The sequence below is a fragment of the Protopterus annectens genome, chromosome 10.part0 (assembly GCF_019279795.1).
Source record: "Protopterus annectens isolate FY-2018-M chromosome 10.part0, PAN1.0, whole genome shotgun sequence".
Classification (NCBI taxonomy): domain Eukaryota; kingdom Metazoa; phylum Chordata; order Ceratodontiformes; family Protopteridae; genus Protopterus; species Protopterus annectens.
This window is the reverse complement of record NC_056744.1, coordinates 1,093,198,100-1,093,212,995: the sequence shown is the minus strand read 5'-3', so window position 1 is coordinate 1,093,212,995 and position 14,896 is coordinate 1,093,198,100. Positions and strand designations below refer to the sequence as shown.

Sequence of the window (14,896 nt, the reverse complement as noted above, 5' to 3'; positions counted from 1 at the left end):
ATAGCCCCCACATTGTGTTATGTTGAAAACACATACCAAACCAAACTTAACACCAAAACATAAAATATGGAAAACAGAACCACTGTATAACTGATTCTGCAATTTACATCAAATGACAAATCCAGCACATGTAAATGTAAACATATAAGCAATCGCACAAACTTTCTGATTAGCTATTTACTTGGTGTCTCATTGTAAATGTCCGTATTTATTTACTTGATATGTTTACAGGGAAACTCCCACTGGGCCAGAAAAAATGCTCAACTTCAGCAGAGGCCCAGAGAGAAAAGCTCCACAATCACAATCTTTCAAAAAATCAACTACAGCTATTTTAAATCACAAAGTATTATGGTACACTACAAAACATAAGAGTGAAAAAATAAACATGGAACAAATGTTTCATAATGCAGTGCAATGAAAAAAAACAAATGACATGAACTGGAAAAAAAAAGTGAGAAAAACTGAACAGTTATTTATGACATAGAATAATATATGACAAATGAAAATTCTCATAAGACATTTAAAGAGATCCTACAGATTAGAGACAGTGAGGAGAAAATGAGTGATGTTTTACTATGAGAGACAGTGTTCATATTATGGTTATAAAAGAAAGGAGAAGGGAGTTAAAAAGATTATGAGTGCAGAGAAAGGTGTCAGGTACCTTAGGTGAGTAGGGAGGAAAGAGGTCAAGCAAAGGTTTCCAGAGATGAAATGGATAAGGTAAGGTAGTAGAAAAACAAAAGAAAGGAGTGGAGTAGGAGGCAGGAGAGGATTGTGAAGTGTGATTTAGGTTGAAGGGGTTAAGTACAGTAAGTAAATTTAGCTAGTATAGACATCTTTCCCATAAACTTAGAAAAAAAATATATAAAAGTGATATTTTAACACAATTTCCATTAAAGGTGCTACTGATTCGGAATGTTATGGGCTGTAAAGACTTGGAGCCACCTTATAAGACAAGGAAGTGATGTTTTTACCTATTGTGCTCCAGTTGGTACAGAAGTTTAAACCTATGGAAGATGTTAAATACAGAATGGAGGGCCTCTGGATTACAGCGCTGGGTCAAAAATAAAAGTGCAGGAATATTTTCAACAAATTTCGTTCGTATGAATGACTAAAAAACTAATCTACTCCCAGTAACCAGCAAGATTCAAACGATATATGAAGAGTATTAACACCAAGAATCCTTAGTCTCCCAATCATTAAAAAGGTCCACCTGGATCAGTGTTCCAATAGTGCAGGAAGAATTCAATGACATTACCCTGCAAGATCACCAGCACTCCGCTCCATAACTGTTCACCCCAACATTCTCAATATGTTTATTTAATTCACAAAACAGTAATAAAACTCCTAGTTGCAGGACGCTTCAGAAAAGGCACTAGAAAAAGTACACAGACCGTTCAAATCAAAAACACTTACATCAGATACGTTTCCATCAACAAGCACTAATGACAGCTGATTTGGGGCAATACATCGTATCTCTGGAATGCCGAGCAAGTCGAACAAAGTGTGACCTGCTTCTGAAGTTAACACACAGTACCTACCGAAACAATAACTCATAGAACGTCTGCGGTTCTTTCCACACAGAAAGACTTCATAACAGGAAAGCGGTTTGCCAAACTTCATACACAAAACTGCACGATTACTACCAAAGCTGTTTGTATTGCATGAACATATCAAACAAGTTATATAACAATAAATCTAATCTAAGAAATGCAGACTCGCCCTTCTGAATGAATATGAATCTGACATCTGTTCTATGCCTATACATCTTGTACCTTTTAACACATCAAAAGCAGAAACCCAACACTAATACATAAAGCACAATGCAGAGCAAAATTAAATGCTACGTGCACAAATGATCCCACAATTCAACATTCGGCTAAAGGCAACATACCAGTTACCCCTCCAGCAATGTTCACTTCCAAAAATAATCAAAGCAGTAAATTAGATAAGGCTTTATAAGCAGGTTAGGCCACACGGCCTAATCCCCTTTAGAAAGAGGATTAAATGAAAACCCAACTTTACAGTACTGGACTACGTAATTTACATCTTTATAACCACAAAACAATCTTATTTAGGAATCAATAGAATACGCACTCTGGTGGAAACAATCGCAATTCTTCGATATTTCCCAGAAAGCTGAAAAGAGTCCTCATCTGCTCCGAAGTGGCACTGGGCGACACGTTCGTCACCTGGATCACATCAGTGCTGGAACTCATGTCTGTTTACCCTGCTTTAACACATTAAATACAGAAAAATAACACATACAGTTAGTACACTATATTCAGACGACTCAACAAAAGGATCCCTTGAGTGAAAAAAAAAATCCTACGAATGTAATGCAGCAAACAGAAACACGGTCATGAACACTAACACAACAGCTCCCAAGTTCTGCAGTATCCCAGAAGTCACTGCGTCTACGCTCGCGCAGTCTTGGCTAGAAAGAACCACAACAAGCTACGGTTTCCGATCTCTGTTCTCTTTCAATTCATTAAAATTATAGTCGTAATTGCTTTCTGGTAGACGGGATCCCATATAATCGCTTAGCTGTCTCTGGTTTTGCTTAAATGTTGCCACTGTCTCTTAACCCCTCCTAAAACTGGTGATATTTGGAGAAAAGGTGGTGATTTACACTTTACAATTAATAGCAACAATTAGAGTTTTATTTTAGTTATTCGGTTTTATTTACCGGAAAAGTCCTATTGGGCACAAGTCCCATTTTTAGCGGTAGTGTGGGGAAAAAGTTCCGCTCACAATACATATTCACCATGAACAATAAAAAAGAACATTTTAAGCATTACTTTGCAGGTAATATTGAGACAAATATTAAAGACATTTATCATATACTTTAGAAGTTATGTTATTTCACGTAAGTCAAAGACACGTTAACGTGTTAATAGCTAGAGATCTAAGAGCAATAGTAATTCACATAGGATCACTATGTGTGTTAGCATTAATGAGATAGAGGACGAGAAAGAGTATAATCCAGAAAACCGTAAGTAGAAAAGTAAGATCGACGAGTCGGTAAGGAGGGTGTATTAGTACTACTAATTTAGTAGGAAACGATTACGGATTAAATTGGGGGAGCAGTGATTGGGTGAAAGAAACGGGGATGAGAAAAAGATTGGTAGACAGACTAACAGTGGAAGAGAAACAGAAAGGTGGGTTCAGGCAAGATGGGAGAATGAACATAGCCGCGAGGAAGTAAGTTAGATGTGGTTATAGATTTTTTTTTACTTCAGAAAATGTATGTTAGTCCGCATTCTGTTATTCTCTGAATATATAATGTTTAATTGTGATAAATTTGTAAAAGTGTCCCTGATTATCTAGATTTGCTCCTGATTTGTTGAAAGCTATGGATTGTACTTTTGCAGCTGAATTATAACATGCCTCTCAATTGTCCAGATTTTTGCCACATATTTTTGGTTTGTTTCTCAAAAAAATTTTTTTTTCTTTCTGGAAAATCATCGAGGACTGAAGTCGGAAAATAATGACAGAATTGTGAGTTTTAGACTTCGTATCCTTTATAAAATTCATACTAATGCAAAACCTGTTATTGTATCAACTTTCTAAGTTTGTAAGAGCAATATTTAAAAATTGTCCGTATTTTTGGGCCTTTGTTCCTCCATTCATTATAGCTTTGTTCAGATTTCTTGCTCTTAAGAGGTTGAGAGGTATGACTACAAATCTCATTACAAGTCCCTAGAACTTGTTAACCCTCAGGTTGTTAGTATCAATATTCATAGATCACTACTAGGCTAACTGGTCTTGTGGGCCATTTTAAGCCTAGCCAGTAACCCCACGTGAGAATCAGTGCTGCACCTTGTGTCTGTAAGGTAAACATGTTAACCATTATAGGTTCATAGGTTTATACTAGGCTATCTGCCCTAAGGCATTTATAAGCCTAGCCCAAATTTTTGTGGCTTACGCCACCCCTTATATGAAAAAATACTGTGCCCATTAGTTTGTTGTGCCTCTGTCCAGCAGTGACACATAGATGATTCCCGGGATAAACCTACAATCTCCCATCCACAGGTCAAGATTTCTCTTGAACAGAGCCAGCGAGGTGCTCTGCCTCACATGGACCGGGATTTTATTCCACAGCATAGGGAGTCTCTGAGTGATAAATCTATCCCTCCAGCTAAGGTTTAAGTCGCTTGCTCTAGTGGTTTTGGTGGATTTGGATTTTTTGAGGTGGAGCATGTCCATTAATTCCGGGTTGGACATGGCCTTGTATGTCAGGCACATGTCACCTCTGAGCAGACGGTATGCAACTGAATCGAGCTGGAGTTTCTTCAATCTGGCAGCATATGACAGATTTTGGAGTCCCTTTATCCTTTTGGTGAGGAACTTTTGGGGTCTCTCCAATTGCTGCAGATGTCGGGTGCGATACATCCCGAATGGGGCATTGTACTCGATCATTGGTCTGATAAGTGAAGAGTACAGGGGAACAATGACCTCACTAGATCTGGATGTGAATCCCTTCATGATCAGGTGGGCAATGTAGAAGGTCTTTCTAACCACTTTAGCAATGTGAGCGTCAAAAGAAAGGCCACTGTCAACCTGGGTCCCCAGGTCCCTGATAACCTCTTCTGTGCTTAGTGGATTGCCACCTATATGGTAGCTTGGGGTTACCTTGTTTTTCCCAAAGGGTATGACTATACATTTTTTGGCGTTTAACTTCAGGCCATGCCTCTGGCACCAGCTATTTGTTTCCGTGAGTCCCTTCTGAAGGATATCCGTGTCCGATGCACTTTCCACTATGGCGCCCAGTTTGCAGTCGTCTGCAAACTTTGTCAGCCAAAGTCCTCCCATGTTGGCCTGTACTTCTGAGAAGTAGATGCCGAACAATAGGGGGCCAAGGACCGAGCCCTGTGGGACACCGCTTGTGACCGGCTTGGAGTCTGACATAGCGCCAGCAACTCTAACCCTGTGGGTTCTGTCCTTAAGCCAGTTTGCAACCCATCTTGTGACATATGGGTTTACATTTAAGCTGGTAAGTTTTTCTACAATACCCGAGTGGGGTATTGTGTCGAAGGCCTTTGCAAGGTCAAGATAGGCTGTATGGACTGCCTTTCCCTCATCAATGGCCTTGGTGACTGTTTCGAAGAAGTTGACCAAGTTCAAAAGGCATGATCTGCCCTTGACGAAGCCAAACTGGGTCGGGTCCAATGTCTGCAAGTCTCCTATATCTTTGTTTATGAGCTCCATTATGATCCTCTCCATAGCTTTGCAGACTAGACTTGTTAAGCTTATGGGGCGGTAATTACCAGGGTCCGTAGAGGCACCGCCTTTGTGGAGTGGGACCACAGTTGCCGTACGCCACTCCTTGGGCACGTATCCTGTGGTAAGGCTGAGATTAAACAGCTGCCTTATGTGCGGGTTTAATTCCTCATTTAGCTCGTGTAGCACACAGCCGGGGACACCATCCGGTCCCATTGATGCTGTGTTTTTAGCTTTAGAGAGAGCAGCTTTCACCTGCGCAATTGAGTTGTCTGGGAGGCTACACTCTGCTGGGATAGTTATCTCTCCTTTAGGGGGGGGGGGTGAAGTTTGCACTGAACCTGTCTGCCAGTATGTTGGCAATGTCTGTGGGTTCAGTGATTTTTGTATCATTTTGGACTAATTCTGAGCATATCTGTGAGTTTCCACCCAGGTTCCTAACATAGCTGAAAAAGGCCTTATGATTGTCCTTTGAATCCATGGCAATTTTTCTCTCAAAATTGGCCTTAGTTGATTTTATGAGTGCTCGTATTTTTTTACTAATAATGATCAGGGGTGACTTCCCTTTTATGGATTTTGTTCTGTCATGTAATAGCTTTCTCCTCTTATTGTAAAGTTTGTTAATGGCTGGGGTCCACCAGACTGGACGTTTGCCCTTTGTGGAAAGAGTCTTGGTTTTATTTGGGATTGCGTGATCCATGCAGTCCTGGAGGTGTTGATAGAAGGCATTTGTAAGGGCTTCCGCAGCTTGGGTTGTGGTTTCCACTGGCTCAGGGGCCTTGAAGGATACCACACCAGTCTTGAGTAGTGTGAAGTTTGCTTTAGAGAAGTTCTTCACTGTGGTCTTTTTTGTTTGGGGTGGGGGCAGGATGTGGATTTCCAGTGAGATTAGTTTATGATAAGATCTCACCAATGAGGGATATACTTCCGGTGTGGAGCATTTTGTCCCCATGTTTGTGATAATAAGATCTAGTATATTTTCTCCTCCCGTGGGAACAGTGACTAGCTGTTCCATGGCATTTGAATTTATGAACTCCAGGAACCATTGGGCTAGAAAGTTAGGGCTTGAGTAATGTTCCCAGTCTATATTCGGGTAGTTGAAGTCACCCAATGTGATGGTGTTTGGAGATACATTTATACCCTCCAGTGTCTTCAGGAAGGCTGTGTGGGGTTCCTGAGTTTGAGAGGGTGGCCTGTAGCATGCTACAATTTGTAGAGCAGTTTTGCCTATGGTTAGTTGCACCTGGATGGTTTCGAGCTTTGTGCGTTGCCACCAACCTGGAGGTGTGGGTATCCTTTATGAATATGGATACACCCCTCCTTTTGTGGTGTGGTCCGGGTTTTGGGGCGGAACGCATGATATGAGGTAAAACCTAATAGTGCCGGGGTGCTCTCAGGAGCCTTGACCAGGTTTCAGTTACAGCACAGACATCGATGTTCTCCATACTGAGAAGGGCCTCGAGTGCATGCATTTTGAGATTTAGACTTCTGGCATTGAGCAGCATTACCCTCAGTTTCTTCCCATTTTTGTTTTCTAGGGTGGTAGGTTTAGAATTTGAGCCTTGCCTAAAAAAGGCACTATGGGGGTGGCAAGAGCCTTAGCCAATATCCGGAATCCCAGGGGTGACAGGTGCAAGCCATCCCTTGCGAAGCAGCGTGGCTTGTCAATCATGTCATACCAGGCAGACAGACACTGGATCCCCTTTGAATGACACCAGACATTAAGCCAATTGTTAAAGCTGATCATCTTGTCTCTATATTGTGGCATCATTCTTGGGGAAGGAAGGATACTGCTCAGGGTCAGGGTCATACCTGCCTGGGCTACATAATCAGAGAGCTCCTCTATGTCTCTTTTCATGTAGTCCAGGGAGGTACGTCTCAGGTCGTTCACACCAGCATGGACAATGACTGTCATATTTGTACTTGCCGTGGAGTAACCAGAGTGCTTGTGTTATGTGGCGGATTCTAGCGCCCGATAGGCAGCTTACTGTGACCCTCTCCTTGTTCAGCCTGGTGAGTGGGACATCAGTGTGTCTGACTATGGAGTCACCTATGACAAGTATGTTTGGTGTTGTATTTGGCCTTAAGGGCTGTGACTGCTTTGCACACTGCTTTTGTGGTTTATGTGTTGCTTGTGGGGTGTCTTGAGGTAGCAGTTGTTTGGGTGTCTGCTTTGGAGGCCTCTGCTGTTTAGGTAAATTTTTACTCAGAGCCTCCGAGTATGTCTTTGTGTGTTTATGTGTTTGATTCAGTGGTGTGGTAGCATTATGTGAGGCTGGTTTTGTGGTGTGTGTAGTTGCCTTTTCCTCCTGTCTGGTCTTGCCAGTCCTGAGTTGAGAGAGCTCAGCCTCCAGTTTGGCTAAATAGCTGCATCTCACGCAAGTATTTGTGTTATGTGGGAGGAGGAGAGGGTTGTCTGTGTACATGAGGCAGTTATAACATTGCCTCAAGATTCCCAGATTCACCAGCTGGACCGGAGAGGAGATTGACAACTGACCTTTGGACATGCTAGAATAATATTGGGAATTCCTTAATAATTGAAAACAAGGGCCAGTGGGGAGTGAGGGTGTAGTGCTTTTAATTTTTAGTGCTGACTTGTATAATTGCTTTAGTGAGCAAGTGCCAGGTAACTTGAGTGCAATGTGTTACAAGTAACTAAATGCAAAAACGACAAACATTAACTTTCTTTCAAGTGAAACAAGGAACTAGTACAGTAAGCAATGCAGATATCACTAGTGATCCACAGAAGTGCTGAGAAGCCACGTATTAGGTGGAATTAGCTTCCAGGGAAATAACAAGCAAACAAACAACAAGCATATAAACAAAGCTAGATTCAGCAGGCCTGGATCTAGTCTATGCTAGAGCAAACAAGGTGTACCAATTTCAGTAAGATACAGTTCAAATATTCAGGCACTATAAACCTCTAACCAGAAATTCCCAGCTCAGAAGGGCAGAGTCCAGCCTCTTCTCCCACAAGAGTGCAGACCACGAACCTTCTTAATGTAAAATAACTGGCCTGAAAGCCCAAGTGCCTAAACCAGAACTAATACCCTTGGACACTGGGCTCTCAATCAGCAGTTCCCAACTTAGAAGGATGAAAGCTACCTGTCCTGCCACCACAGTGCTTGCCACAAACCTTCCTAATGTAAAACAACTGGTCTGAAGCCCAAGTGCTTAATCCAAAAGACTTAGAATGATAGCTACACTTTAATCAAGTTACAACCAAGCAGTAATAAATACAATTGAATACTTTAGAGAATGTCTGGATTAGTGCTCAAGTTACACAAACAAAGCTAGATCCAGCAGGCCCGAATCCAGTCTATGCCACAGCAAACAAGGCGCACCAACTTCGGTAAGAAGCAGTTCAGATATGCATGCACTATAAGCCTTCAACCAGAAATTCCCAGCTCAGAAGGGCAGAGTCCAGCCTCTCCTCCAACAAGAGTGCAGACCACGAACCCTCTTAATGTAAAATAACTGGCCTGAAAGCCCAAGTGCTTAAACCAGAATTAATACACTTTTAGAATAACAGACACTGAGCCCTCAATCAGCAGTTCCCAACCTAGAAGGATGTAAGCTACCTGTTCTGCCACAACAGTGCAGACCACAAACCCTCTCAGTGCAAAACAACTGGTCCGAAGCCCAAGTGTTTAAACCAAAAGGCTTAGAATGAGTTACACCAAGCAGTAATAAATACAATTGAGTATTTTTAAGATGATGCAAAAGTAAAATGAAGTAGGTAGAAACACAAGTACAGTAAAAGCAGATAATTTTTTTTTATCTGAACAAGTGCTGAGATCAAAGAAACAGATTTGAGTGCTGAAACTAGAAAACTGGCTAGTTATAAGAAAAAAAAAAGCCAGAAGGCTTCCCTCAAACACAGGAGGGCCTGGGGGCTCAGAAGCCTACAAATAGTCTATACCACTTAACAGGAAAGGCAGGAAATAAGCTTTTTTTTGTCTGTTTCCCAGATGCTCTCTTTGTACACAGTAGGAGTGCCTGAAATCAGAATATGATCTCACTGCACTCAGTTGAGTGAGCAAATGAGATGGGCCCAGAGGCAGGCTGAGGGGCGGGCAGTTTCAAGAGCAGAATAACTGCCACTTGAGTTAAATATTCCTTCACACAGTTTAAATCAAATTAAATACTGTATTTTTTTTTTAAAAAAGTGCAGATAAAGGTACTTAAATTCTCTTATACGTCCAGTTGAATATAACCAAGTTCTTAGCTGGCCAAAGCTGAGGTTTTTAAGCAATAACAATTTAACAATGCACCACTTAAAAAGGCAACGACAGGAAATCAAAGAATGTGGCTACCCCCACACCTGTAATTACTAGCAAATAACACACTAGCTTCAGTTCAAGTTACTAAAGAGCAGAATAACTGCCACTTGAGTTAAATATTCCTTCACACAGTTTAAATCAAATTAAATACTGTATTTTTTTTTAAAAAAAGTGCAGATAAAGGTACTTAAATTCTCTTATATGTCCAGTTGAATATAACCAAGTTCTTAGGTGGCCAAAGCTGAGGTTTTTAAGCAATAACAATTTCACAATGCACCACTTAAAAAGGCAAGGACAGGAAATCAAAGAATGTGGCTACCCCCACACCTGTAATTACTAGCAAATAACACACTAGCTTCAGTTCAAGTTACTAAAGAGCAGAATAACTGCCACTTGAGTTAAATATTCCTTCACACAGTTTAATCAAATTAAATACTGTATTTTTTATAAAAAAAGTGCAGATAAAGGTACTTAAATTCTCTTATACGTCCAGTTGAATATAACCAAGTTCTTACCTGGCCAAAGCTGAGGTTTTTAAGCCTGCTAACCTCCCAGGAAGAAAAGCCTGCAGCACCTAGATATATTTATTCTGTATGGGCAGGATTCACGAAGCCTCCGTGTAAGAGTTATAACTCCTACACGGAGGCTGCAGTTAAACGGAGTGATGTCAGCATGCTTTGCATATTCATGAGAGCATGCTGAATCACACCTAAGGCTAACACGGTCCGTGTAAGACAGTAGGGGGTGTGTCCGTAGGCCGAGCCCTGTAAGCGGACACGCCCCCAGAAGAGGAAAAGTGCCCAAAGTAAACACCCACGACAGAGTCCATGGAAATGTGAATAAACAGAACACAACACATGCCCCCACAGACTATGAACAGAAAACATATAAATAAACATGTTATATATTTTTTTAAATTGTAATGTTTAACTGTGAGTGCTTCGTTTGCATAGAAGCGCGTGCCGTAAGCGCAGCTACAGTTAGCAGTCAGTGGGAAAGCATATAAGAACTAAATATGCAAAATAAGCCAGGAAGCAATAGCGTAGCGGTAGAGATGTTGGCTGAAGAGCAGGCATTCATAGTTCGAGCCCCCCACAACACCAGTTTTTATTTTTAACAAAATAAGCACGAAACAAGTCCCTGACAAATATGTACACGTAAAACCACATTTTATGTAAAATGTAATGAAATAGCCCATTTATATTGAAGAAATGTGAGGTAACAAAAGAATAAAAAAATGCCAGATGTGCCCATAGCTGAGCTACAGTTTAACAGGGTGAGTGCATCTGCCCATAGATGAGCAGTGGTTTAACTGGTGCAAAATGAGTGCCCGTAGCTGAGCAGTGGTTTAACATGCTAAATCTATGTGCCCCTAACTGAGCTGAGCGTAATATGCGTGCTGATAGCCAAATGAGGCTTAAACCAGCGTACCCCGTTTGCGCGGAGCTGCGCACCGTGCAAACAAGGTAACCGACGGGCAACGTTGAGCAAGCCGTATCAAAACTGCCTTTACACAGACACACCCCTCAGCATGTCTAGACAGTCATGAAAAATAAAAAGCAGTGGCCAGGTTCGAACCCAGGATACTATACACCATAGTCAAGGTACCAAACCACTAAGCCATGACAGCAGTACCTAGAAATGCAATAATAGCTAATATATAGGAATGAATACAAACTGGAGCTTGACAATGCAGGTTGACTGAAGTTGATACAATTCCAAAATGGCCAATCACAGATATGTGCAGGAAAAACTGACTATATAAGCCCCATAGGCGGGAATACACAGTGTAAACAATTGTAGAACTGAACTGCAGGCAGATTGACAGGAGTAGGAGAGGGTAGTTGCTTTCGAGCACAGAGGTGGGGCATTGAGGAGTCCAGGTACATGGTCTGGCTCCTAGTCCACAATCATGAGGCCCAACTCATGCAGGGCCAGGTCCTCTGGGGAGCATACAGGGCTGAGGCGTGGGACCGGTTGGCTCATTATCTCACCAGTGCCACAGGGATTCCAAGGACTGGTGAGCAGGTCCGTCACCATCATGCGTACCTGAAGAGACGCAAGCAGGACCAACTGAACCTTTGGATCCAGGAGGCCCGGCAAACACCCAACGCCCCACTACTGAGTAAGTTACATTTAATTATGTATATAAGAAATTAAACTAGCTGATATTATGGAGATGTGTATTCCAATATTACTTCATTTATATTACAGCTGCAGGTGTCCGGTCTGCGAACCGCAGAGCCTATGGCGATAGGCTAGTGTGGTTGCGCCACCAGGCAGGTCAGTAATCCACTACCAGTAACTGTAAAGAAATATAAAAGTATGACAGTCAGCAAAAGAGTGCAGTGTAGTCACCAAGGAATAAAATGTGCAAGTAACAGTGTGAAAGTGTCTGCAAGTATTGCTTGATTACAAAAGTGTGTTTCAGCCTGTAAGTTAAACAGAAAAATGAAACTGTCTGACATAAATTCTGAAATAAAAATGCCCCACCTGTAAGAAAATAGTACACAACCTGCAGCAGGCTGAAAAGTATATCTGCAGAAGATGATGAAATCACATGTGTGAAATATATCCCTGTTAAAATACTGAAACATGACAGAAGTGAGACTTCTGGAAAGGATTGTAATAACTACAGGTAAAACATGTCAATAAAGCCTAGAAGTAAGTACCATCCTGAATAGTAAAATGAAAGCAAGTGAGAGAGTGTGAGAAAGTGTCATGAATCCAGCAATACAGTAGTAATAACCCTTGAATAAAGTATACTGCAGTCAAGACAGAATGAAATGCATGTGAGAATCAAAACCAAACAGTGAAATCTGTTCAAAGTGTTGCTGCATCTGGAATGTGTATCCCAAAATCTGGATATGTTGCTCTCCGTCTGCAATATGCAGATAGGATGATTGTCTGATATACCAAACATCCACACTTGTCTACAGCTATATAAAGCAACTGTAGCAGGATGATGTAGCTGAACAAAGCTAGATATGAATGTGTATGAAGAACAATAAAATGTATATTGATGTTGCAGTAACAGTCCTATCACCAAGTTGAAATAGTTATCATATAGGAAACTGTAGTTAGAACAGTAGTGTGTATATATCTGTAGCTATTAGAAATGTACAGCGTATGTATTGGTATTTGAAGGTGTTAATATTGTTTTCTTCACCCCACCCTATAAACACATATAACCCATTCCATGTGAAAATGGTATGTGCAATCACAATTAACACCCCTGGACATTTGTCCTGTTGGGTCATATATATTTGCATGTCCGTTGATGCATCTGCCCTGTTCATACATCCAAACCTGATGGCCTGTTGCCATCAATTAACCCTGCATGTTGTTGGACTTAGTATTGCTGTTCAAATTATGCATGTGTTATGCACACTGTTCAATGGTGTGAATATCTGGGTGTTTGGTTAATGGGAATACTAATGCATGCTGTTACAACTAATTGTGAATGGTATTATATGTCACTAACCCAAACTGTCATGACATAATGCAAAACATAGGACGACAGGGAAGGCGGGTTCCAGCGGCCCCACCTCTCCCACCTCAGCTGGCGAGTGCACCTGGCACTAGTGCCGAGTCCGGACCCTCCTCCGTTGGCCCTGTGCCACCTGCGGGTGGAAGCGCTGCAGGGGATGGGGCTCGCCCCCCCCCTCTGCAAGTGTGGCCGGAGGAGAACCACCACTCACCCTCCGTAGCGTCCGGACTGTGGTGCGTAGGGAGATTTGGGATTCTGTTCTCGAGCCCCAACACCAGCTTGAGGCATGGGTGGCACAACTAATGGGCATGCCTGTTGCCCGGCCTACACAGCCCCCAGCACAGCCCCGTCCTGGGCAGTGAAGGAACAGTGGCAACTGCCTATGGGTGGGGATATCAGTTCCACTGTTGCCATCTGTGGGCTCATGGGCTCTGGCTATCCAAACCTCCATCCCCGTCAATTGTGTAACCCCCCCACACGTGTCATACACCGCCCCTGTATGCGTCTTGTTTGTCTTGTCTGTTTACCTACCCAACCTACCTCCCCAGCTGTACCGACTTCCTTCACCTGACATACCACTCTCACCTGAAAAAAAAAAAAAAAAAAGGCACTCTGTACCCACAAAAAATTACGCCCCATACATAGCTGCCCATTTCGCACACATGTCTGCTGGACATGGAATCTATCAATTACAATTGGCTGTACAACAAGTATTATTGTTGTCCTGACACCTCTCTCAGGGGTGGAAGGTTTCAAATGTCACACCAAATTACATACATATGCACAGCTGTTGCTGATGAAGAAATGGGCAGCTATGGGCCTTACCTACATCCCTCCTGCAAATCCCAAGCTTGTTTCCCTACTGTCTTACCCTCTTTGTGACCCCTTTTTCACCACTTTCCTGTCTCCCGTTTCTTTTCTTTCAAAGAAAATAGCGGGTGTGCACCAGAGTAAGCACTGTTAGCGGTTGTAGCGGGTGTGCGCTTGTGTGCGCGGAGCTAACCGCCAGTGCGCATGCGTGAGCTCAGCGCAAACCAGCGCTAACCCGGTTACAACTGCTTAAAAGTGCCTTAGTCACTTTGACAGGTCCTGTACTCAGTTCAAAAGCAAAATAAAATCCCACTGTCAGTCCCGAACCCAGGACCTTGGAAACACTAGTCTGTATGACCTACCACTAAGCCATGACTCTTATACAAGAACATTGTGCTAAAATAAATATAACATGTAATAGTAGGGATGAATGTAAAGGGAATATAGGATGTGTAGTACCCAAAGCATGTCATGTAGAATTACTGTCAAAACTACTGGATTCCCACAATAGTACTGTGTGAACACAAACAGCCATGCTAGTTGGTAGCTTGTAGGTAATAATGTCAGTTAAAGTACATATATAAATGTATGTATATGTACATATATATATAAATATATATCTATATATAGTTGTAGGAGTCATTGTGCATACACACTTACTACAGGGAACATGAGAGAGGAATGGAGAAATGTGAATCTACAACACAGCCTGAATCATGAGAGAGATACTAACCTTTACACTCACAGAACACTGTCCACAGCATACCAGCACGGTCCCCGCCCTTACAATCTGAAAGGGCAACATCTATCCCACATACCCTTTTATAGCACTGACCTGAAATCACAGTGAGAACTGCAATCAGTACACAACTGTCTGTATGCAATTAGCAAATGCTGGCTTACAATTGGTGCAGAGGCCATCACATGGACCTATACAGATACTTACAAAAGCATCCAGTACTAACACTCCACGCATGCAATGCATTCATTGCACTGTCTGGAAGCAGACAGAGGGAGAGAGAAAAGTGAGAGAGAGAGAGAACAAAAAAAAATATATACACTGTGACTGTCACCCGAAGCTGTCAGCAGT

The 14,896-nt window shown here is 42.1% G+C and overlaps 1 protein-coding gene across 5 annotated transcripts in view; it reads right to left on the bottom strand.

Annotated features, from left to right (window-relative positions):
• The window catches only part of SRSF11 (serine and arginine rich splicing factor 11), a 1,393,100-nt gene extending 1,390,321 nt beyond the window's left edge, over positions 1-2,779 (bottom strand). For 3 of the 5 annotated variants that reach the window (XM_044085835.1, XM_044085836.1, XM_044085834.1), the window contains exon 1: positions 2,098-2,189. Coding sequence is in view for 2 of the 5 variants with exons in the window: in XM_044085832.1 (XP_043941767.1) it covers positions 2,098-2,219 (122 nt within the window). In the remaining 3 variants the exon portion in view is untranslated. Of the gene's footprint in view, positions 1-2,097 lie in introns of all 5 variants that reach the window. The other 2 variants (XM_044085832.1, XM_044085833.1) reach the window with 2 other exon arrangements.
• Between the last annotated feature and the right edge of the window lie 12,117 nt (positions 2,780-14,896).